Genomic DNA, 23,538 nt, shown 5'->3' with positions numbered 1-23,538 from the left:
TGGATGTTTAATGTTCAACTAGTTTTATGGCTTTTATCAAGGTTGTTTTCCCCTGACTAGATCCTTGCTTGTGTTGTATCTACTCTCAGATGTACGTTGCTTTAGATAAAACCGTCTGCTAAATGAAATAGAACTGTAGAACCAGCAGCCACAGTGTGGCCTGGTGAAAACAAAACATCAGCTCTGTTGTGAAGATGACCAGAAAGTGTGAAACTACAGAGAGAACATCATCAGAACAGGAGATGGTGGTGTGGCATTAATCACCCTCCATATAGACCTGGACTCCCTCCTCTAATGCTGCTGCTGCCATGGCAACTATCTGCTTTATGAATTCATGGAAATTATTGTTGCTCCACTTTCTCAGAGCAGCTTGCTGCAACCACAGCGCCGCCATGTGTCCGACTGGTGAACTGTGGGATTTCAGTTTTGCAGATTGTCAGCAGTATGAACTGTGTTTATCTTTTTTATCATATGAGTGAAAGTTTCAGAATTAATTAACTCTGATCCTCAACATAGAAAACTGTCATATTTCACTGTGGTAAACATGAAATATAACTATTTAAAAATTTAAATCATAATATTCTAGAGCAAGAAATGACCCAAGCTTCACCACAGCTCATGTTTTCCGTCATTTCGAGGAAAGCTAATTACAAAAGCAGGCCGTCTGTTATGGTGCACAAGATGGACGTGTCTGCGGATGTGGCCACAACAGTGAAAAACGTAACTGAAGATATAAGCAGCCAATGTCCTTTTCATCACAAGCCACACCCACTAAAGCAGTGGTTCTTAAATTGTTTCTGTCAGGCCTTCTTTCGGAGGACAAAAACAATTCCGTGCATGAATATGCAGGGCTGTGTTATTTTTTCTGATTCCATTTTATTATTTTTCACAGTAAAGATCAGGGGTGTCAAACTTATTTTAGTTCAGGGATCACTTAAAGCCCAATTTGATCTCAAGTGGGCCCCAGCAGTAAAATCACAGCATAACAACCTAAATCACCACAACCTCAACATTTTGCCTTTGTTTTAGTTCAAACAGTGCATTCTGAAAAGCTCACATTTAATGAATTATATATTTACAAAACATTATGAACACCCTGAAATTTCTTCAGAAACACAAGTTCAATTTCAGCAGTAATATGCCTCAGTTGATCATTTACACATGTGCATGGGAACTTATAGACCACAAAACATTCAGTCACAGGTATCTGGAACTGAACAATCCAGTACTCTACTTTATGAATCGCCACCTTATCGCGGTGGAGGAGTTTGAGTCTCCCATGGCAAACTGGTCCTGGGTGAGAAACCAGACTAAGAGCGATTCAGAAAACAGAAAATCGTAAAGCCGCTACCTCGCCCGGGTTAGGGAAACCGGGGCCTTCCCCTGGAGCCAGGCCTGGGGGGGCGCTCGTAGAAGAGCGTTTGGTGGCCGAGCCTTGGGGTCCCGTGGGGCTCTGTCGGGCACAGCCCGAAGAAGTAACACGGGGCCACCGCCCAGTAGGCCCACCACCTACAGGGCAGGAAGTCAGGGTTGGGTGCTATGTCCACCGGGCAGTAGGCAGGAGTGGGCGCCTGGGCGTGCCGCCCCCTGGTGGCGTAGACTAGCTCTGGGGACGTGGAATGTCACCTTTCTGGCAGGGAAGCAACCTGAGCTGGTGCGGGAGGTGGAGCGATACTGGCTAGATATAGTTGGGCTCACCTCCACGCACAGCAAGAGTTCTGGAACCAGAATCCTGGAGAGGGGTTGGACTCTCTCCTACTCCGGAGTTCCCCAAAGTGAGAGGCGCCGGGCAGGTGTGGGGATACTCACAAGCCCCCGGCTGAGCGCCGCTTTGTTGGAGTTCTCCCCGGAGAACGAGAGGGTCGCCTCTCTGCGACTTCGTGTTGCAGAGGGGAAAACTCTGACTGTTGTCTGTGCTTTTGCGCCGAACAGCAGTTCAGAGTATTCGACCTTCTTGGAGTCTCTGGGTGTCCTGGAAGGGGTACCACCCGGGGATTCCATAGTTCTCCTGGGAGACTTCAACGCTCATGTGGGCAACGATGGAGAAACCTGGAGGGGGGTGATTGGGAGGAACGGCCTACCCGATCTGAACCCGAGTGGTGTTTTGTTTTTGGACTTCTGTGCTAGTCATAGATTGTCCATAACAAACACCATGTTCGAGCATAAGGTTGCTCATAAGTGTACTTGGTACCAGAGCACCTTAGGCCAAAGGACTTTATAGTCCTTTCGTCAGACCTGTGGCCGTATGTCTTGGACACTCGGGTGAAGAGAGGTGCAGAGCTGTCAACTGATCACCACCTGGTGGTGAGTTGGATCCGATGGCGGGGAAGACTGCTGGACAGACCTGGTAAGCCTAAACGTGTAGTGCGGGTGAACTGGGAACGTTTGGCGGAGGACCCTGTCCGTAGAGTTTTTAACTCCCACCTCCGGAAGAGTTTCTCCTGCATCCCAGGGGAGGTTGGGGACATGGATTCTGAGTCCCCAGTCCCAAATCTAGTCCTGCCCCCCAAGAAATCCCCAGTCCTGAACCCAGTTCAGTCCCCAATCCTGCTCCTTGAGGGGTCCCAATTCCCGAGTCCAGTCCTGTCCCCAGTCCCGGGTCGAGTTCAGTCCCCAGTCCTGGCCTATACCTCACCCCCGGAGGGGCCCTCGGATCCAGTTCCGCCCCCAGAGAGGCCCCCAGCTCCAGCTCTGCCCTCAGGGGGGCCCCAGCACAGGTCTGGCCACTGGCCCGGCCCCCGGAGGGGTCCCGCCGCCACCTCCGCTGGCACCCAGTCCTGCCTTCGGAGGGATCCTGCCGCCACCGGTTCCCAGTCAGACTCCTGGAGGATTCTCGTCGGATCGGCTGCTGGTTCCCAGTCCGGCCTCTGGAGGTTTTTCGTCGGTCCAGCTGCCGGTTCCCAGTCCGGCCCCCGGAGGGTCCCCGTCAGATCAGCTGCCGGTTCCCAGCCCAGCCTCCAGAGGGTCCTCGTCGGGCCAGCTGCCGGTTCCCAGCCCGGCCTCCAGAAGGTCCCCATCAGCTCAGCTGCCGGTTCCCAGTCCAGCCTCCTGAGGACCTCTGTCGGCCCGTCCATCAGTTTCCTGTCCAGCCCCGGCCTGTCCAGCCCCTGGGCTGTCCTCCGGCGCGGCCCCTTCAGCCTGTCTGGCTCCAGCCTGTCCTGCCCCGGCCTGTCCAGCCTCCGGGCCGTCCTTCGGAGCGGTTCCCTCTGCCTGTCCGCTTCCAGCCCGTCCTGCCCCGGCCTTTCCAGCCTTCAGGCCATCCTCTGGTTGTCCCTCCCACCTGGCCTGCCCCAGCCCGCCCATCCCACAGGCCGTCCTCCGGAGCAGTCCCTTCAGCCTGTCCGGTTTCAGCCTGTCCAGCCCTGGCCTGTTCTGCCCTTGGGCCGTCCTTTGGAGTTGTCCCTCCCACCCGCCCGGTCCCAGCCCACGCGTCCCTTGGGACGCCCCCCGGAGCTGTCCCTCCGGCTGGATCCCTGTGGGTCCCGAGACGCCCCGCCGGCACCTGACTGGTCCAGTGTGCGCCAGGAGGCGCACCTCGAGGGGGGGTACTGTCACGCCCCCTCTCACTCCTGTGCTCTGGCTCGTCAAGCCAATTACGAGCGGCTGTGCAGGTGCGCAGCTGGCTCGAGTCATAATCAGCGCGGCATAAAACCCTGGCTGTCCATCATTGCCTCATGCTACACGCCGTACACCGCCACATGGACGCCTCTCTCTGCCATACGCACACCGTTCCCCACATAATCTGGATTACCCCGCCTGCTCATCACCTCTGCTCCGCTCTGCACCCCTCCTTCGTCTGCTCCCGGTCTGCCTGCTCCTAAGTCCTCGCCACAATCCCACCACCGGCTCCCTCAGCTCTGCCCATTCCCCGGACACTCCGTGAGTCACCTCCTCTCCCCATCTTTAGTTTAGTTTTAGCTTTTTTCGCGGCCCTAGGCCGCCGTCTTTAGTTAGTTTAGTTTCCCCGCTCTGTTTATTCCCTGTGCTTCCTGTTTTATTTTTCCCTGTTTATTATTATTAAACCTTTTTATAAATCATCCGCCTGTCTGTCTGCCTGCTGCTTGGGTTCACCCATCTAGTCCTTAACAAAAAAAATGAAATAACGTTTTTAAAAAGTCAAATTTTACCCTCAAACATTGTAGTAGAACAAGTAACCATTATAAAATACAGATTTTCGATGTTAAAATGGGTGTCCACCCCAAATTTTTAAGTATAACAATGTTTTAAAAATGTGAAACTTAAGTATATTTTTAGCATTATTATGATCAAAATAGCAATAAAAAAGTAACAAAATATAAAACTAAACAAATATGTACAACATGAAATAAAACATCAATAAAATGTAAATTTATTTTGAATGTGTGTAGAAGTATACAACAAAATAGTAATAATATGCTGAAAGAATAAATCAGCTGATCAAACTTTTTAAAATAAACTATTTAAAAGGCTTAAAAACATTATTATGCTTTCAAGTAGCTCAACTTACACACATGGACAAAATTGTTGGTACCCCTCAGTTAAAGAAGGAAAAACCCACAATTCTCACTGAAATCACTTGAAACTCACAAAAGTAACAATAAATAAAAATTTATTGAAAATTAAATAATCAAAATCAGCCATCACTTTTGAATTGTTGATTAACATAATTATTTAAAAAAACAAACTAATGAAATAGGGCTGGACAAAAATGATGGTACCCATAACTTAATATTTTGTTGCACAACCTTTTGAGGCAATCACTGCAATTAAACGATTTCTGTATTTGTCAATGAGCGTTCTGCAGCTGTCAACAGGTATTTTGGCCCCCTCCTCATGAGCAAACAGCTCCAGTTGTCTCAGGTTTGATGGGTGTCTTCTCCAAATGGCATGTTTCAGCTCCTTCCACATATGTTCAATGTTCAATATTAAGTATGGGTACCATCATTTTTGTCCAGGCCTGTTTCATTAGTTTGTTTTTTTAAATAATTATGTTAATCAACAATTCAAAAGTAATGGCTGTTTTTGATTATTTAATTTTCAATAAATTTTTATTTATTGTTACTTTTGTGAGTTTCAAGTGATTTCAGTGAGAATTGTGGGTTTTTCCTTCTTTAACTGAGGGGTACCAACAATTTTGTCCACGTGTGTAAACATGTTGAGAATGTAAATGCTTCATAAAAGGCATGTGACCATTGGAGCTTCTGAAAGCTTCAGTTGATGTCAGTTGATGTTCCTCTGGTCTCCAGGTGACAGAAAAACATCTGAACAGGTGTGAAAGTTTTCAGAAATCAGACATGAAGAGTGAAGCAAAGAAGAGATACCTGGAGAGAAGTGACATCAGAATCCAGGTGGAGAGGAGCGGAGCCACGGAGGCTGTCACAGGAGTCCTGTACAGGTAACTCAACAAATACTCAGCGCACCTGTTGGTTAGCTAACTGTTAGCCTCATGCTAACATGCTCTCTAGTCAGGAGATTAAGTTTAAATGTATTTCTGACTTGGTTATATTTAACATGTTTACTCTGAACCTATGTTTATTATTTCATGTAAAGTACGATAAAAGGATTTGATGTTATATATTTCAGGGTTTTGGTTCTACACTTAGCTAAATGATTTAATATCTGTTAACATGACCAGAAATTAATCCTTCTTTTCTCTTCATGCTTCTGTGTCAGGCTGCTCATGTTTAGGGTTCCTGCTAGTATTATTCTCATTATTGATCAGGTAGCCTGAAGATTTATTTAAGCAATTTAAATTTTAAACAATACATTAGTAAGTAAATATTCCAGTTTTTACATTTTTGTTCAGTTACAGCAAGCTTAAATTTAACAGTTAACTTTAAATTGGACTGTTTTTCTCATTACAGTTTACTTATAAATACTTCTTTTCAGTGGTTTTGCTGTATATTTTCTGTGACTTAAAAAAGAGAATTGAAAAAGTAACAGTTAAAAAATATCCTCTATTTTTCATATATATATATATATATATATATATATATATATATATATATATATATATATATATATATATATATATATATATGAGTGTGTGTGTGTGTGTATTTATGTTTTTGAAAATTGGAAATGCTGAGTACCACACAGAAAAATAATGTGTTAATGTTACCAACCTGTCTGTCCCGTCTTTTTGTTTTTCATGGTGTTGTACGTAAGCTGCTGAACACTTGAATTTCCCTCGAGATTAAAAAAGTATCTATCTATCTATCTGTCTATCTATTTGTCTGTCTGTCTGTCTGTCTGTCTGTCTGTCTGTCAATAAGTAACTTCTGTCTATACATCAGTGGATATGTTACAGACGCTGCTAATAGATAATTCAACTTATCTAAGTAATAAAATGTGACTGTAGTCTATACAACAATAAGCCTGCAATGTCGCTCAATCTGTTCATGGCTAAATAACAATATATATGTTCTTGTATAGCCTGTATTTAAGATTCAGTTGTTTAATTATTCAGGTTTGTAATTACAACTAGAACAACCAGCTGAATGATTTTCATCAATGAGACGTCTGTGAAGCATTTGTTCTGTTCAGTTCGTCTCATTTGTTCCATTCAGCTCTTTTCATGTTGTGTAATGAACATCACAGCTTGCAGGGGGCGACACTGCAACTCCACCTCGATGTAGCCGATCCATACGACAACTACAATGATTGATTGATTATCTGCCAGCTGTTAAATTAATCACCAATTACTTTGATAATCAGTTTGAGTCTTTTAAAAAACTATGTATTTTCTGCAGCTTCTTCATTGAATGTTTTCTGTTTTCTTTCCTAAACTGAAGGTCTTTGGACTAAGCAAGATTTTGGAATAAACTCTGATCCACGTTTTGATCATTTTCTGACACTTTAGACCAAACATCATCATAGTCCATATTAATAAACTGGTTCATCCTCAGGTCGGCCGGACGCTCTCGCAGCAGGAAGTTCAGAGGTCACCTGATGGAGGCGGGGCGGAGCCTGCTGGCATTTGTGTTGGGGCTGCTGTTGGCATCTGTGTACGGACTCCTGGGTCTCCTCCTGCAGAAACAGTCGCTGTGGTTCTGGGTCCAAACCACGCTGGTGGTGGGCGGCCTGGCAGCGTTCGGTATGGGACTGTCAGCTGGAGTCCAGGCGGACGTGGCGGTGATGCTGCCCACACTGTGCTCAGGTGAGTCGCTGATGTCCGTTCACACAAAACCTCGTTCTGTTAACCCTTTATGATTTCAAGCAGGGTGGACCAGTAAAATTAAAACAAAATAATAATAGTAAATAGTGATAACTCTATTTTTTTCCTTTGTTTTAGTGCAAAATTACATACTGAACAGCATACTTTCTATAAAACATTATGAACAACCTGAAATTTCTTAAAGGGGAACTTCGGTTTTTTTCAACCTGGGGTCTGTTTTCATATGTCATTTCATACATGTGAGTGTATGAAATGACATACAACATACTAGAGATGAGAAGTGAACGAAAACCTCCACATTACTTGGCGATCGCTATTTGTTGTGGTCTGTATCCAAATCTCAGGACGCTAGAAAGCAAATCTTGTTCCACGCCAAAACACCAGTCTAGTATGTTGTGGGGCACTCGTTGAGACTATCCGAGCCGGTCAGTGTGGGAAAAAAAGCACGTTAGGGCGGACTTTGACGCGGGGGGGCAAGTTGCCCCATACTTTTCGCTAGCTGAGCTGCTAAGCTGCCTGCCTGGCTAAATACTGGAGCTATGTCGAAAATTCATTTCTCCATCAATCACATGTATGAAATGACATATGAAAACTGACCCCAGGTTGAAAAAAAACGAAGTTCCCCTTTAAGAAAAGTAAATTCAGTTTCAACAATATTATGCCTCAGTTTATCATTTACACATTACAACTTACAGATCACAGAGTATCTAAAAGCAGAAAACATTTAATCACAGGTACCTGGAACTGAACAATATAGTATTTTACTTTAAAAAAAAAGACAAAAAACAACAAAACAAGACAAAATATTGCAAAAATGAGACACAAACAACAAAAGCGAGAAACAAAGTGACAAAAATTAGATAAATGACACAAAACAAAATGACAAAAAATTAGACAAAAAAGGTACAAAGCGACAAAAAAATGGACAAAACAGAGAAAAATGACAAAACCATGGAACAAAATGACAGAAACAATACCCAAAACACTAAAAAAGCAAAACACAAAACAACAAAATTAAGACCAGAAACAGCACAAGTGAGACTAAAAGGAAACACAAAACGACAAAAACGAGAAACAAAAAACAAAAACATGAGACGAACAATAAAAGTCAGACAAAAAAACAACAAAAACAAGACAAAATATTACACAAATGACACAAAATAACAGAAGAACAATGAGCAATCTAGTATTTTACTTTATGATCAAAACAACTTGTCATGGCCTAAGAATTATTTAAAATTTATAGTTTTACAAATTTACAAATTGCAGGTTATGTCTTCTATATAATCTTTACACTTTACAAAGTCAGGACGGATCAAACCGCTGGTGGGCCAGTTTTGGCCCGCGGGCCGCATAGTTAACACCCCTGCTCTAGAACAATCGGGGAACTGAAAGCAGCCTTCCTGATGGTCCCTGATCAGCCAGTCACAGTCCTCTGTGGTGTTCAGCTCGTGGCAGGAACCTGGTTCTCCTGCTGTACGTGTCGGTTCTGCTGTCCGGTCCGTTGGCCAACACGCTGGAGAACACTGAGCGGGCTGCTTCCAGTCTGCTGTGTGGAGCCGAGCTGGCAGCCAATCAAACGCAGGAGCTGTTGCAGCGAGCAGCCACGCCCCTCTTCTGTAAGGTCCGCCCACCATCACACCAATTTTACAAAATAAAATGCAGGTTTTTGATACTTTCCTGCTTTTTTTTTCTAGATTTTTGCATGTTATAATCCACATTTTTTCATGCATTTGTACAACAGTAGTATCCAAGCTATTGATATTTTTGCACCTTTGATAAGTTTGTGAATTTTATATTTTGATCCAGGAGTAAAAATCTACTTTTTAAAATTCCAGAAACATAAATCTTCCTGGTAAACAGACTAAAGCTGCAGGTTGTCGGTGTGTGAAGTTTGTGTTGTTGTTGTGTTGCAGCTGCATTGGATGAAATCAGAGAAATCAGCAGGAATGCTTATGCCGTTGCAGGACGAGTCCAGAACTTGATCTTCGCCCTGACAGACGGTGTCCGCCATGTTGGTGAGGGTTCATTCAGGAGGAGACATCCTCAGACACAACACACTGACCAGTGGCTTGCCGTAGTTGTTTGTTTTGGGTTGCCGTGTGCCGAACAGATTGTAAATCTTGTGATGTTAAGTTGTGCCTTAGCAGGCTGGCTCAGATAATCTCAGATGAAAGTTGAGAACTGACACCTCCGACCCTGCAGCTCGCACGCTGAGGAACGTCCTGCACTTCCTGGCCGACATCGGAGACGTCTGCAACGCCCAGCTGAGCTCCCCATACAGGAAGTGTCGGTTGTTATTCGCCGAGGCTCGCAGCGACTGCTCCGACCTGCTGGGCGACTTCGACTTCCTGTGTGGCATCGTGGACGCCTTCCTGCCACTGTGTAACGTCGCCCGCGGTGTGTCCACATTCCTCACCAGCTGATCACCATTACTTACATTCACTGTAATTATCATTTTTTAATGACTGAAACAACTGTGGTTGACTTTTTACAGTCCACAGCTACAATTATTTTGCTTGAACAACAGAAAGTTTTCCAAAGTTCCACTTATATTTTCAGCAGGAAGTTGTCTCCATGTTCTCAGAATGTTCTTCTTTTAGGCAGGATCACTAAAGATGTTCTAAAAATGTTGGTTAGACAGTTTTGTTTCATAAATAAAACTGAATGTCGCACATTCTCATCATGGAACATTGTGGGAACTTTGTGTATATTCTATGATGAGTTCCATCTATAGCATCCTGAGAACATTGAAGAATATTCCGCTTTTGTTAACGTCTTTTAAAGAAGATTCTGTCGTATGAGAACTCAGCGCGTTCTGAATGCTGCATTGAGAACATCCTTCCTTTCTTCCTCTTCAAAATCCCCAAATCATCCTCAAAGCGTTCCATTTTTGTTACAATGACACATTACAGGAACATCTCTAAAAACAAAAATCATCTGAGGCCTCGATAACACATGAAAAACATCTTTTGAACGTTGGTTTGAGAATGTTCCATCTTCTTGCTGTTGACTTTAGAACATTATATTAACTTTACCTGAACATCATTGGAATTCAGAGTATTCTTCAAACGTTCTTTGAACTCATCACACTCAAGAAGACTGGAGGCTGTGATCGTTGCCAAACGTGCTTTAACCAAGTATTGAGTAAAGGGTGTGAATACTTATGTAGATGCTATATTTTGGCGTTTTATTTTTCAGAAATTTGCAAAATTGTCCGAAAAAAATGTTTCACTTAATCGGGTGTTGTGTGTCGAATTTTGAGCAAAAAATGAATTTATTCCATTTTGGAATAAGACTGAAACATAAATGTCACTAATAGTCCTAGAATATAAACTCCTCTCAGAACGAGCTCATATTCATCTTCATTTTTCTTCTTTACTGTCTTCCAGTTGGTGAGCTGTTCTGCATCATTCCCTCCTACATTGCAGAACACCTGAAGGAACGTCTGGCAGATCGTGAGTTCTTCTCTATAAGTCAACAGCAGTCACTTTTCTGCCTGCACTGACTCCGACTCTTCTTCCAGCGGTCGTTGCAGCGTTTCAGAAACTGAAGCGGGAGTTTGAGTTCAACCTGACAGCGTCGGTGAACCTGGACGTGGACGCTAACAGCAGCCGTTCGCTGCAGCAGGTGTCTCAGGACATCTTGAAGGAGCTTTCAGCAGACCTGCAGGTGTTCAAGAAGCTGAGCGAGCCGTTGACCTACCTGAGCCTGGCGCTACTTGCCTGGTCCTACCTCAGGTCAGACTTTACTCACTAAAATACTTTTTATGTTCAGTGTTGTCATTCTGATGTTCTAATTTAACATGCTGAGATCAGTGGCGGCCCGTGACCAAAATTACTGAGGAAGCCAGTGTGAACAACAAATTAGATTTGGTGTTTTAACTGTTATTTTCATGTAAACAAATCAGCCTACTGTTACAGTACCTTTATTCTACCGAGTTCTCATTCATTTCAGTGAAAAAAAGAGGTTAGGTGCTCCAGGGGTTGTTCAGGGAGCCAGTAGACCGGTCAAATAGGAGACATGGCCAGCAGAAAAGCCGGTTAAGCTTGGCACTTCCCGTTAGCCACTCGTTTCTGGCATAGTTAGCTTCACAAAAAGAGCGAGCTTTTCCATTAGCTCTACACTTAGTTAGATTGAGCTTTGGAGTTGGCCTACCGTCCCTTTTGACTTGTAGTTGAACTTCAAAAGGAAGTTTTGTGAAGTCATTTTTTATAAGAAACTCAAGGTCCCTGTCACCATCCATTCTCTGGCTAGCTTGATGGCTATACTTGCTGTGTGGGCTTGCTGGCGCCTGGCGGGACAGCTGCATTAGTGTGGGTATTGTTCATCACAGTTTGTGATTGGTTGGAAGCCACATTTGATCTGGCCTCCCTTATGTTTTTTTTAATGATGCATCGACCATTAAGCAATGAGCCTTGCTTCAATCTGATTGGCTAATACGGGCAGTTTTTTTCTCTAAGGGAAGCAAGGCGAAGCTGGCCTCTGAACAGACAGACAGCACAGAGGGCATGAGAGACGTAGTGTAATGCACAAAAAGAGCTTGACAAGAGGGGCGCTGTTTTGCTCCTCACAAAGCAGAAATGGCTGATGTAGTGTTTTGACAACAAGGAATGACAAAAATATAAAACATAAAATACATAGTGATGAAGATTATTTATATTTTTTCTTTCTTGCATATTTTTTGGGGAAGCCAGGCTTCCCTTGGCCTCCGTGAAAAACCGCCACTTGCTGAGATGCTCCATGCGTTCTGCAACAAAATGCACTAAAGTTTCCATTGGCAACATTAGCTAGCTGTTTTATTGAGCTCTATAAATGTCACGGTATACACCTGAGCATGTTAGTGTTGTTAAGTTGGCGTGTTAAATGCATTATCATCATGTTAGCATCCAGTACTTAACATGCTAATTAACATTCTAATTAACATGCTAACAGCAGGCATGTCGTCACGCCGCTGCTGTTAGCTTAGGATTCTAGCGTTTTGATCATTTCAACCACAAGTTTTGGTGTAAAAGCGGCAGTTTGTTTGCGTGTGTGTTTGTGTTTGTGTGGGTTGTCATGCAGGGCCATGCTCTACAGACGCAGGTATCTTAGTGACATCAGGTTCGATAACAAATACATCACTGCTCAGTTTGAAGAGCTCAACCGACATGTGACCTTGAGGGGCGGAGCCTCAGTCTTGCCACTCACACGCAGAGAAGCCAAGATCTACATCACACCCTGTTAGTACACCTGTGTATGTGTGGTGATGTCAACAGTATTCTCCACAAGCACAATGCTTGTGTCTGATTGGCTGGTGTACACCTGCAGTTTCGCTCCAGCTGACAACCAGAGAGTGGCGTGTGGTGCTGGTGGGCGTGTCCTCTGTCCTCAAACACCTGCTGATTGGCTGCCTGCTGGTGGGGCTGGACTTCCTTGTGTTCTGGATCCTGGATCAGGTGAACCACCAGGTAAAGGGGGACATCGTGGCCAGAGGTGAGACATCACGCGTCACATGTTAGCGATGACTAATCAACATGGGGTCAGCCGTAACCATGGCGACCGTGTGCCCGTCAGCCCCGGTGTCAGTGGAAGTCCAGGTGAATGGATCAGGTTACGCCTCAGACATCTTCAGAGACCTGCTGGCTTCTTTCAACATCCTGCAGCGAGGAAACATCACAGTGGTCAGCAGGAAGTGTCTGCTGCAGCCGTCAGAACCCGACACCACGGCCAGCTTCATCCTCGGTATGACATCACACATCACCTGTGCACCTGGTGCAGGTCTGCAGCTAGTGGACACTTTTTAACACACTGCACATTTGAACTTTTGGTCTAAATTTTGAAATTGATCCTTCTAAAAGGACAAGACTGTCACATCTAAACCCTGTTCAAAAAGGTTTAAAGTGACTTAGAACACTAAGTTAACAAGCAGCTACATAACACTGCTGCAGATGTTCTGATGTGTCTGCTGGTTCTGCAGGGTTCCTGCTGGGTCTGGCTCTGCTCATCTCTCTGACTGGAGGATTTATGCAGCGCTGCAGAAGAATCATCTGTGCTTCATTTCATCCAGAGAGAGAACTGGTAACACACATACATCAATGCTTGAACCATGAGCAAATGTTCTGCTGTTCGAGAGAACACAAGAGTCTCCATGCACTGCTGAACACCCAGGTTTCTGATGGTCCTCATCGAAGCACCTAATGTGACTAACATTAGTATTAGCCAAAACAATATGGAAACTTTAATTTAACCCAGTAAAATAAGACTGGGTGGGTTTTTGTGTTTTCCTTTTTCTACCTGTTAGCTTCTGTCCTGTTCTCTGTGCTCATTAAACTGCATTTTTAATACAGCTGAACTACAGTAAAGCTGTTCTCATTTCCAGATGTTTCTGTTGTCAGACAGCAGAATGAGGATGGAACAGTGAAACTCATCCAGACAATGTGTTAACCAGCAGTAGCTTCATTTAAATACTGATTCTTTGGCGTTGTCTGACAACAAACACAGCAGTTAAAAACAACTGCTGAGAATTCACACAGATTTAGTGTAAAATGATGCCCAGAAAGAAAGTTAGAAGATAGAAACTCTCATTCATCTGTCAATCACAGGATTATAGTCATGGAGGAAAGGAGCGTCTGTAACTGAAACACTGACTCACTGTGAGGAACAAGGCTGCGATCAGGTTTAGTCCTGCTGCAGAAACAAACACTGAAAATGAAAACTTCACATGAATTCTTGTTCTCCAGGAGAGGATCCAGTACCTCCACCAGCACATCCTGGACCAAAGGAGGTCGGTGGGCGAAGCTCTGAGGATGTTAGTGAGCAGAGCTCTGAGGAGGCCGAGGATCAGAGCCGACCAAGGAGGAGAAAGGAATCTCATTCAGGCTCTGCTGATTCGGTACAAACATATAGACCGATAACAGGAGAACTTAACTTTTATGTTTTTACAGTCCTCCAAGCGGGTAACGTGGAGCTTAGAGTGACAGGCAAACACCAAGCAATATATGATACCCGTCAGAATTCATTGGTTCTAATAAAGTTGTAAGAAAGTTCTGCTAAGTTCTAGTAAGGTTTCAAGTGTGAAGTCCTCTTGCTACACCCAGAATGTTCTTCTTAAAGGCAGAATAACTGCAGACATTCTGTAATGTTATTAGATTGTTTTGCTCTAACGTAAGGAGAAAGTTTTCTAAATGTTGCACAAAGAACATGTTTCCCTTGTCATCACGTAACATTGTGGGAATGTTTTCTAACATCTGGAAAACACTTTTTGAAAATTTGTTTGAGAATATTCGGCCGTTGTTATCATAAAACATCATATGTGTTGCTGACGGCGTTCTCCAAACATCCTCTGAATGTTGCTGCTAAAATGTCTTACTTTGAACGTTGTAGAAACATAATTTGCTCTTAAAATGTTCTTTGAAGGTTAAATTAAAACTTTAAAATGTTATTTATACTTGTAGGAGTTTTGAAAGAACCTTCCCTGGTTCACTGACCTCCAGTTGTTCATGTTAGTCAGAGGGTTTATTGTTTTTCACTTAACATTAACTGTACACTCGAACCAGATTCTGTAAAAACCCAAAGATTCTGAGCTCTTCAGCTGATTCTCTGAGGCTGACTGAGCTGTGGGAGTTTTCAGCTGAACTGCAGACCGTGTTTCCACAGAGAGCAGACGGTCTGACTGTTCTCATGAACCAGGTTTGTTTATGTCAGGTTACCTGGAGGAGCTCGCCTGTCCCACCTGCTGTCACCACCCGTCACCTGTCTGTCCTGTGGTGAGCAGGTGAAGCCGGATGACGACAACACGATCACCTGTGACGTCCCACAATGTTCAGGTAAACAGTCTCTGAAACTAGTCTGCCTTAAAACTCTGAACTCTGAACGGTTTCTGAGCCTCTATGGAAACAGAACAACTGTAAAGAAAGAGAGAGAACTCAGAACTGTCTTTTGTCCAGAGGTAGAATGAACCTAATCGGAGAATTTTTAATCATTTATTTTGCAAAAATGTAAAACTGTTAAACATGTCCAACATTTTACAAAGTGTCCACAGATGTTACCAAGACTGGAACAAATGGAGGAGTTTAGAGGGCAAAGCTTCATTTTATATGACGCATTTAGAGTTGGCACAATATTTATGACCAGTAATTTATCAAAGAGTCACTAAATGATTGCTGTTGCAGTCTGGAGTGTGTCTCTTTTATTTGACAAGACGGACACACAAAATGACACACAGCTACCAGAAACGAACATAAAACAACCCATGAGACACTAAACTACCCAAAAAAGAGAGAAGCTACACAGTTACTACCAAGTTTGACCAGCACTGTTTTGTGGTTTTGGTCCAGTTCTTCTGCAGCTGTCATCAGTCTGTACTGTGTTTGCAGGTCTGTACTGTCAGCCATGTTTCCTCAGTTTGGGCAACACGTGTGTCATCTGCACGCGACCTCTGACCTTCCAGGAGGACGAGGAGGAGATGTGAGTGTCGAAACACAACATTTGGTAACAGTCAGGAACACCATCTATAGAGAACATGTCACATTTAAGAAGCAGAACTACTTCTCATCCACAATATATATTTGCATACTGAGACACAAAGCTACCATAGAAGACACAGAACTACCACAAAATGACAACAAAAACATCACAAAACAGCGAAAAAGAAACGAAGTGATTACAAATCGACAAAACTACGACAAAGAAACACAAAGTGACTAAAAGATGGACAAACAAACAACACAAGTGCAAAACATTTAGTGACGACAAACAACCAGAGAGGCATAAAACAGCTACTAAAGGACCTAAATGACCACAGTGAGATATGAAACGATGGCAAAGAAATGCAAAACAACACAAACAAATACAACAACTGCAAAATAATGCAAAATACACAAAATGCCCAGCCAGAACAGAGGCATCAAACATGAACGTAGAGACACAAAGTGACTCAACCTTCTGCTGGTTCCCTCAGAGACTCTGATGATGATGAACAGTCGTGTTTTCCTGCTGTGGCTGCTGTCAGTGAAGCAGACATGAGGTACCAGGACCAACTCGGGTCTGACGAGTCCGACAGTGACGAATCCTTTGTCTCTGCCACCTCACAAGGAACCTCCTTCCTCCAGAAACAAGCCCTCGCTACAGTCCAGAAACACACACCTCAAAACCTCCAGGAGCCTCCAGGCCCCTGAAGAACCCTGAAGTGGTTGATGATCCACTTTGTGATTAAAGTTATTGGAACAGGAAATGAAATGATGAAGTTTATCTGCAGCAAAAACTCCTTCAGAATAAAAGGACATTTTAGAGAAGAAAAATGGACTCAAAACTTAAAAGCTGACTAGTCAAGGACTAGATAATATATTGTAATCACTGAAATAACTATTACTGTAGTTTAATGTTCAGCATTATGAGAAAAGTCCACAATTGCTTGAATCTTGTTCAGACTTCAGATGTGTTTTTCCTCTTAAAATGAGTCTCTCTGCTGTACTGATGAAGTTCTGAGGCTCAGTAATGATGGAAACAGACCATTAAAAAGTGATGAATCTAAAACCACCTCTAAGTACTTTAAAAGGCCTTGAACTCTGGAAATATTCATAGTATGAAGGTACAACTTTGATCATTAGTAAAGTTACTGTAGATGAAGACAGTCTGACCTTTTTCAGGTTTGGTTGATTTTATGTGGAGTGACATATTATACCCTTTACCATGTTTGTTTGTCAGCAGATGCTCTGAAGTCACAGAAAAAACTGTCCAAAAGTCGAAGGTCTCAGATTGTAATGTTAAAGTAAATCAACGTACAAAACCAGACGGACTCAGGTTCAGAGATTCCCACATTTTATTCATATTCAGAGCAAATACAGCACATCATGATCTAACATCTAGTCTTTTTCTGAAACTTCTACTGATTTGCTGCACCTGTTCTTCAGGTTCTACATCTTTGTGTTGTGTGCTAAAACGAACAACAGATTAAATACTAAACTGCCCTGCAGCTGTCTTCCTGCTGGTCAGCAGATGGCGACGTCTCCTCTCTGTGGAAAACCTCCCCGTCAGGATGCTTCCTCCACCTCAACTTCACCTCTGCTTGGATCCCTCCATCCACCAGCTGCTTCCTCAGCTGGAACACAGGCATAACTTTAACAGGACCCTGATCAATCTCATTGATCATCAGCACTTTAATCCAGTTGGAGCTAATTCTGGAAACGTTCTATGTTTTCCACTGTTAGAACAGGAAGTGATTCACTTTTATATTTTATTTAAAAAAAACACATGATGTTAAGTTTTTATTGACCCATGAAAAAAGTCCAGCTTTAAGTCATCATTCTGATTTTCAGATACCACTTTTTATCAGCATCTTAACATTCAGAGAACGTTACTGAGACCTCAGAAGACAGAACGTTTTTATCAGACGTTCCTGTAATGTGGTATTTGAACAAAGGAACATTCTGCCTGTAATGCTGTGAGAACGTTTAGTGGATGTTGTAGATGGATCACATTATAGAATCTATAGAACGTCTTTGGGTGCATAATGATCTAACAGTAACAGAACATCTGGAGTTATCATGAAGAACAGCCTGGAAGAAAACGTCCAACTGAAAATATTTCTCAGAAGGTCTTTAGAACAAACAGGTTGCAGCTGAATCAGATTGTGATTGGATGAATGAAGCATTGAGTCATGTGACCACTGACCTGCAGCAGTATGGATTCTTGCACCATCGGGTCAGTCAGGTCTGCAGAACCTCCAACCAATCGAATCTTCACCAAACTCACCGCTGAAGGTTTCACAACTGCAGAAGAAGAAGAAACTGATCAGTCGACAGAACCTGATGGAACCTTCACCTGAGTCACACAGGAAGGAACCCTCACCTGAGTAGCACAGGAAGGAGAGTCTGTCCTGGCAGGGCTGGCTTCTCCAGGTTCCTGTGGACTGGTCCATCACCATGCAGTCCGATCCCCAGTGAGGCAGGGACTCCAACGGCTTGTAGATGAGTTTCTTCCCGTCGGACCATGCCCATTCACCTCTGTACAGACCAATCCAGGCGTCGTTCCCACTTAACATTCCCACCAACCTCAGCTGCTTCACGATGCTTTCGCGGTCCGCAGTGGTCACGACGCTGCTCAGGTCTACGTGGTTCTTCCTGCAGTAGGTCTGACCGTCCCACCAGCTCATGTAACGCTCCACCAGAACATGTCTGTTGTCTAGAGCTGGAAAGAAGATTAGTCAGTAGTGTTAACCTCCATTGTCCTTATTATACTCCCCAAACATTAGCAGCAAGTCATATCTGCATGTTCTGCTCTGTTGTCCTCTCAGTCACCACATGGACCCTCTTGAACCCATGTGCACTCTTAGCAGAAAGTTTAACAGCAGCTTCAAACCTCCATGTTTTTCAAACAGCTGCTGTCACTTTGTCGCTCTAAACACACTGACGGTGCAGAAAGACTTTAGATGTTTGCTGGAGCATCTGTAAACTCAACTCAAAGTTTCTAGTTTCTGAAGGTGGACTTTGCTAAATGTTTGCTACCAGTAAAGTATTTGTATGTTGAAGTAAAACTTCACTCCATTAACAAATGAAACCATGTGAAAGCTATGGTTGGGGGACTAGTTGGGTCGCTCAGGTGGTCAGTGTGGCCCTCTGTGCTGTCTGCAGTCATACTCACTGGAACACACGAAGCGACACTGACTGTCACAGTCTTTGGCCATCCAGTTTCCAAACATATTCAGTACTGCACACTTTCTGGATCCCATAATGCTGTTGGTCTTTCTCAGAAACCAGTTTTCGACCGGTTTTCCCTCCTGAGACCATCTCCAGCTACCGTTGTAGAGTCCAATCCAGACGTGTCCGTGTCCTGCCACCTTCTGGGCCTCTGTGTTGGCGGCCTGGCTCGGGATGGTGGCGAGGTCGATGAACTTCTCCCTGCAGTAACTCTGAGCTTCAGTCCAGGTCTTCATCAGACTGACGTGGTGGAACCGAGTGATGGCGCCTTGAGGCTGGAGGTTGCAAACCAGGACGGAACCTGAGAGACGACACAAGAGACAGTCCTTCCAGTCAACCTCCAACTATCTTCAACGTCAGGAAAACAGCACATCAGACCTGCTCAGGTGTGTTCACCTGGACAGAGAGACAGTCTGAAGACATCTGTGGACATTACAAGAAGTTCTGTGGAGACAGCAGGTGTCACACTGTGGACACCGTCTTTAAAAACATCTGTACAACAGGGACGTCTTAAAAAATATCTGAGGACATTACGGACACTTTAACATGTTTTATGGACAATACGGACATTTGAAAACATCTGTAGACAGAATAGACTTCTGTAAAACATTCTTTAGAAAACTTCTGCATACACTGTAGACATCTTTAAAATTTAACATGTGTGCCTAACATGTTCTGTGGACACGATTCAAACCGTCTCCACACTCTGACATCTCTGACAACATCTGTGGACTTGATGGACTTCAGACTGAGGACATATTTAAAGTAAAGACTGAGGACGTAATTCAAATAAAGACTCTGAAGACGCTGTATATGTCTTTGTATGTTTCCAGCCTTTCAAACCACCTGAAGACTCTGAAGACTTGTTTAAAAGCAGCTCAGAACCTTCAGACTGCTTCTGTTAGTATTTTTTTTTAAATTGTTGAACATGTTTTACAGACCTGAGAGCAGCAACAGGACGACCAGTCCATTTGTCGTCATCATGGACAGCTGAGACACCAAGAGGACGTCTGTTAAAATAATCAATATTCAATCATCAATGAGGAGCTGAAACTTATTAGGTCAGTCAATAGATTAACTAGTCAATAATTCTATGAATAAATAAGTCAGTCAATAGATTGATCAGTCAGTAAGTAGATCAATAAATCAGTAATTCGATGAACAAATAAGTCAGCAAATAGATCAATCAATAAATCAATAAATATATGAACAAATAAGGCAGTAAATAGATTAATAGAATCAATAAATATATGAATAAATATGTCAATGAAAATTTGGAAAAATAAATTAATAAACAGATGAATAAATCAATAAATAGATTAAGACGTCGGTAAGTAGATGAATAAATTAATCAATAAAGAGATGAATGAAATCAATATTTACATCAATTAATCAATAATTCATTGAATAAATCAGTAAATAGATGAATAAAATCAATAAATAGATGAATAAATAAATGGATAAATAGGTGAATAAATAAATCAAGAAGTAGACAAAAAAATCAATTATTTAATATATGCATAAATAAGTAAATAGATCAATATAGTGAGTCAATAGATCAATAAATGAGGATTTCACCTGTTTCCAGTGAGCTGCTGATCCAGACTGTATCTACCGGTCCAGTCAGAGGAAAACCTTTTATACCTGCTTATTTCCTCCCTCAGGTGAGAGCAGCTGAGTCCATTAGAGTCCATTTGGTTCAGAGACGCTGAGAGTCAAAACAACTTAAAACGATTTATTCAAATTCACCTCAGATGCAAAACTGACCGATGATCAATGAGTGTTCATGAAGGCATCAGGCCGTGAAAACAATAAACTGATCAGATAAACTCTGAACTCTGTCAGATTTTGCTCCTAAATTTCCAGTTTCATCTGGAAACATTGATTTCAAAGCTCACTACTGTTTTTATGTTCTTCTCGTGTTATTTGATTAATTTGGTAATTAGGATAATTGTGATGAAGCAGCTGGTCCTTCAAACAAATCAGTCTGCCACATTCCATATTGAAATCATGTCATTTACAAACACAAATGTGACGTTTTCTGCAGTTTATTTTCTTGTTTCTGCGAATCGAGCCCAGGTTTGCCTCTTAAATGCTAAACTTGTCTGTGCCATTTGCTTTGTACGATGAGCTTGTTTTATTTCTTGTTAATATGTTCACATTTTCCTTTTTTATTTACTATCCCCCTGCGTGTCTGTAAATGATCTTAGAGGGGATTTCATCGATGATAACGACAGAAAAGCTTGAGAATCACACCACTAAACTCAAGCAGCCGCACAAAGACTGAATAAGGTCTAAAACTGGGAATATTCTAAATGAAGTCTGGACCTGCTGATGTTTTTTCAGCCTCCACAGAAAAGAAAAGTCTCTGCTGAACCTCTTTCACCAAGTGGGAGGTGCTAGGATAATATTGTATTATCAGATCTTTAAGATATGATGGAGATCAGTCGTTAAGAGCTTTATCTGTCAGAAGAAGGATTTTGAATTCTAGAAACCAGTATAGGAGAAATATGATCTCTCTTGCTAACTCCTGTCAGTGCCCTGGCTGCAGCATTTTGGATCAACCGTAGGAGTTTGAGAGAGCTAATGAGACATCCTGATAATAAGGAATTGCAATAGTCAAGCCTTGAAGTAACAAATGCATGGGCAAGTTTTTATGCATCACTCTGAGACAGGATGTTCCTGATTTTACAATATTTCTTAGGTGAATGAAGGAAGTCCTACAGATTTGTTTTATGTGCAAGTTAAAGGACATGTCCTGGTCAAAGATAACTTGGAGGTTCCTCACAGTAGTACTGGAGGCCATGCTGGATTTAATATTCCTTTAAATCTGTCTTTTCTGTATTGCTCTCAGGAAATTTGACTGGACATCCATCTGGATACTTTCCAAAGGCAACAAGTTGCATCAGGTAAGCTTTCCTATATTTCTCTGAATTCCTACTGCTGTCTGTAAATTTTGATTGAGAACCATGTAGAAACCAAGAAATGGCAAGAACTTGAATAAATCACCTCAATGAAATGTTTTTGCAGTCTCATCAACATCTAACGACCCGCATTCAAAATGTGATGGTGGCAGTTTGGCCATTTCGGCACGGTCATTAGCCTGAACATTATCTAGGTCATTAAAACGGACTAAATGGTGGCACTGAGTATTTAAGATAGCCAAATCTATTCAGCAAACAGCACAGCGGCTGTGATGGAGACGCAGCACAGAAGAAAGTATAATGTGAACTGTGGAAGAGACAAATAAGGGAGACTCCTCACTAGATGTCTGACATAATGGCCCAACTTGATAATTAATTTGTCTTTGAATTCAGTAAGTGCTTCTTGTTGGGGCATTTGTACATGGCAGACGCTCTGGACTGTAACTGAAGATACACACGTGGACAAAATTGTTGGTACCCCTCAGTTAAAGAAGGAAAAACCCACAATTCTCACTGAAATCACTTGAAACTCACAAAAGTAACAATAAATAAAAATTTATTGAAAATTAAATAATCAAAAACAGCCATTACTTTTGAATTGTTGATTAACATAATTATTTAAAAAAACAAACTAATGAAACAGGCCTGGACAAAAATGATGGTACCTCTATAAAAGATTGAAAACTATTTGACCAGAGTGACATGATTAACTCAGGTGTGTCATTTAATTGACATCACAGGTGTTTCCAAACTCATAATCAGTCAGTCTGCCTATTTAAAGGGAGACAAGTAGTCACCCTGCTGTTTGGTGAAAAGGTGTGTACCACACTGAACATGGACAACAGAAAGCGAAGGAGAGAATTGTCCCAGGACATCCGAAAAAAAATGATAGACAAACATCTTAAAGGTAAAGGCTATAAGACCATCTCTAAACAGCTTGAAGTTGTGACAACAGTGGCTCATATTATTCAGAAGTTCAAGACCCACGGGACAGTAGCCAACCTCCCTGGACGTGGCCGCAAGAGGAAAACTGATGACAAATTGAAGAGACGGATCGTTGGAATTGTATCCAAAGAGCCCAGAGCAACCTCCAAAGAAATTAAAGGTGAACTCCAAGGCCAAGGCACATCAGTGTCAGATCGCACCATTCGTCGTTGTTTGAGCCAAAGTGGACTTCATGGGAGACGACCAAGGAGGACAACACTGCTGAAAAAAACTCATAAAAAAGCCAGACTGGAATTTGCAAAAATGCATGTTGACAAGCCACAAAGCTTCTGGGAGAATGTCCTTTGGACAGATGAGACCAAACTGGAGCTTTTTGGTAAGGCACATCAACTCTATGTTCATAGACTCAAAAACCAAGCATACGAAGAAAAGAACACTGTCCCTACGGTGAAACATGGAGGAGGCTCAGTAATGTTTTGGGGCTGCTTTGCTGCATCTGGCACAGGGTGTCTTGAAAGTGTGCAAGGTACGATGAAATCTGAAGACTATCAAGGCATTCTGAAGAGAAATGTGCTGCCTAGTGTCAGAAAGCTTGGTCTCAGTCGCAGGTCATGGGTCTTCCAACAGGACAACGATCCAAAACACACAGCCAAAAACACCCAAGAATGGCTGAGAGAAAAGCGTTGGACTATTCTAAAGTGGCCTTCTATGAGCCCAGATCTGAATCCCATTGAACATATGTGGAAGGAGCTGAAACATGCCATTTGGAGAAGACACCCATCAAACCTGAGACAACTGGAGCTGTTTGCTCATGAGGAGTGGGCCAAAATACCTG

General features: G+C 42.8%; 3 protein-coding genes across 7 annotated transcripts in view; 1 reads left to right on the top strand and 2 right to left on the bottom strand.

Annotated features, from left to right (window-relative positions):
• Positions 1-1,237: 1,237 nt before the first annotated feature.
• dcst2 (DC-STAMP domain containing 2) lies at positions 1,238-16,761 on the top strand. The gene is made up of 17 exons (XM_051956386.1): positions 1,238-1,297; positions 2,594-3,009; positions 3,078-3,611; positions 6,888-7,138; positions 8,605-8,775; positions 9,073-9,174; positions 9,362-9,556; positions 10,549-10,614; positions 10,683-10,896; positions 12,221-12,378; positions 12,467-12,631; positions 12,713-12,880; positions 13,116-13,216; positions 13,879-14,030; positions 14,843-14,964; positions 15,514-15,604; positions 16,098-16,761. The coding sequence occupies exons 1-17, from the start codon at positions 1,238-1,240 to the stop codon at positions 16,312-16,314; spliced, it is 3,183 nt and encodes a 1,060-aa protein (XP_051812346.1). The 3' UTR covers positions 16,315-16,761.
• Positions 16,762-16,935: 174 nt separating this feature from the next.
• LOC110960967 (secretory phospholipase A2 receptor-like) overlaps positions 16,936-23,538 on the bottom strand; it is a 38,065-nt gene continuing 31,462 nt past the window's right edge. For 3 of the 5 annotated variants that reach the window (XM_051957156.1, XM_051957158.1, XM_051957157.1), the window contains 3 exons: positions 17,987-18,325; positions 17,810-17,907; positions 16,936-17,237 (listed from right to left, as the gene is read on the bottom strand). In XM_051957156.1, coding sequence (XP_051813116.1) covers positions 17,097-17,237; positions 17,810-17,907; positions 17,987-18,325 — 578 coding nt within the window. In that variant the 3' untranslated portion in view covers positions 16,936-17,096. The remainder of the gene's footprint in view (positions 17,238-17,809; positions 17,908-17,986; positions 18,326-23,538) is intronic. The other 2 variants (XM_051957161.1, XM_051957160.1) reach the window with 2 other exon arrangements.
• On the bottom strand, positions 18,479-21,025 carry LOC127536522 (early activation antigen CD69-like). The gene is made up of 2 exons (XM_051957162.1): positions 19,776-21,025; positions 18,479-19,135 (listed from the first exon to the last, which is right to left on the bottom strand). The coding sequence occupies exons 1-2, from the start codon at positions 19,816-19,818 to the stop codon at positions 18,741-18,743; spliced, it is 438 nt and encodes a 145-aa protein (XP_051813122.1). The 5' UTR covers positions 19,819-21,025; the 3' UTR covers positions 18,479-18,740.

This window comes from Acanthochromis polyacanthus, chromosome 12, assembly GCF_021347895.1.
Source record: "Acanthochromis polyacanthus isolate Apoly-LR-REF ecotype Palm Island chromosome 12, KAUST_Apoly_ChrSc, whole genome shotgun sequence".
NCBI classification, from domain to species: domain Eukaryota; kingdom Metazoa; phylum Chordata; class Actinopteri; family Pomacentridae; genus Acanthochromis; species Acanthochromis polyacanthus.
This window is presented reverse-complemented; position numbering and strand designations above follow the sequence as displayed.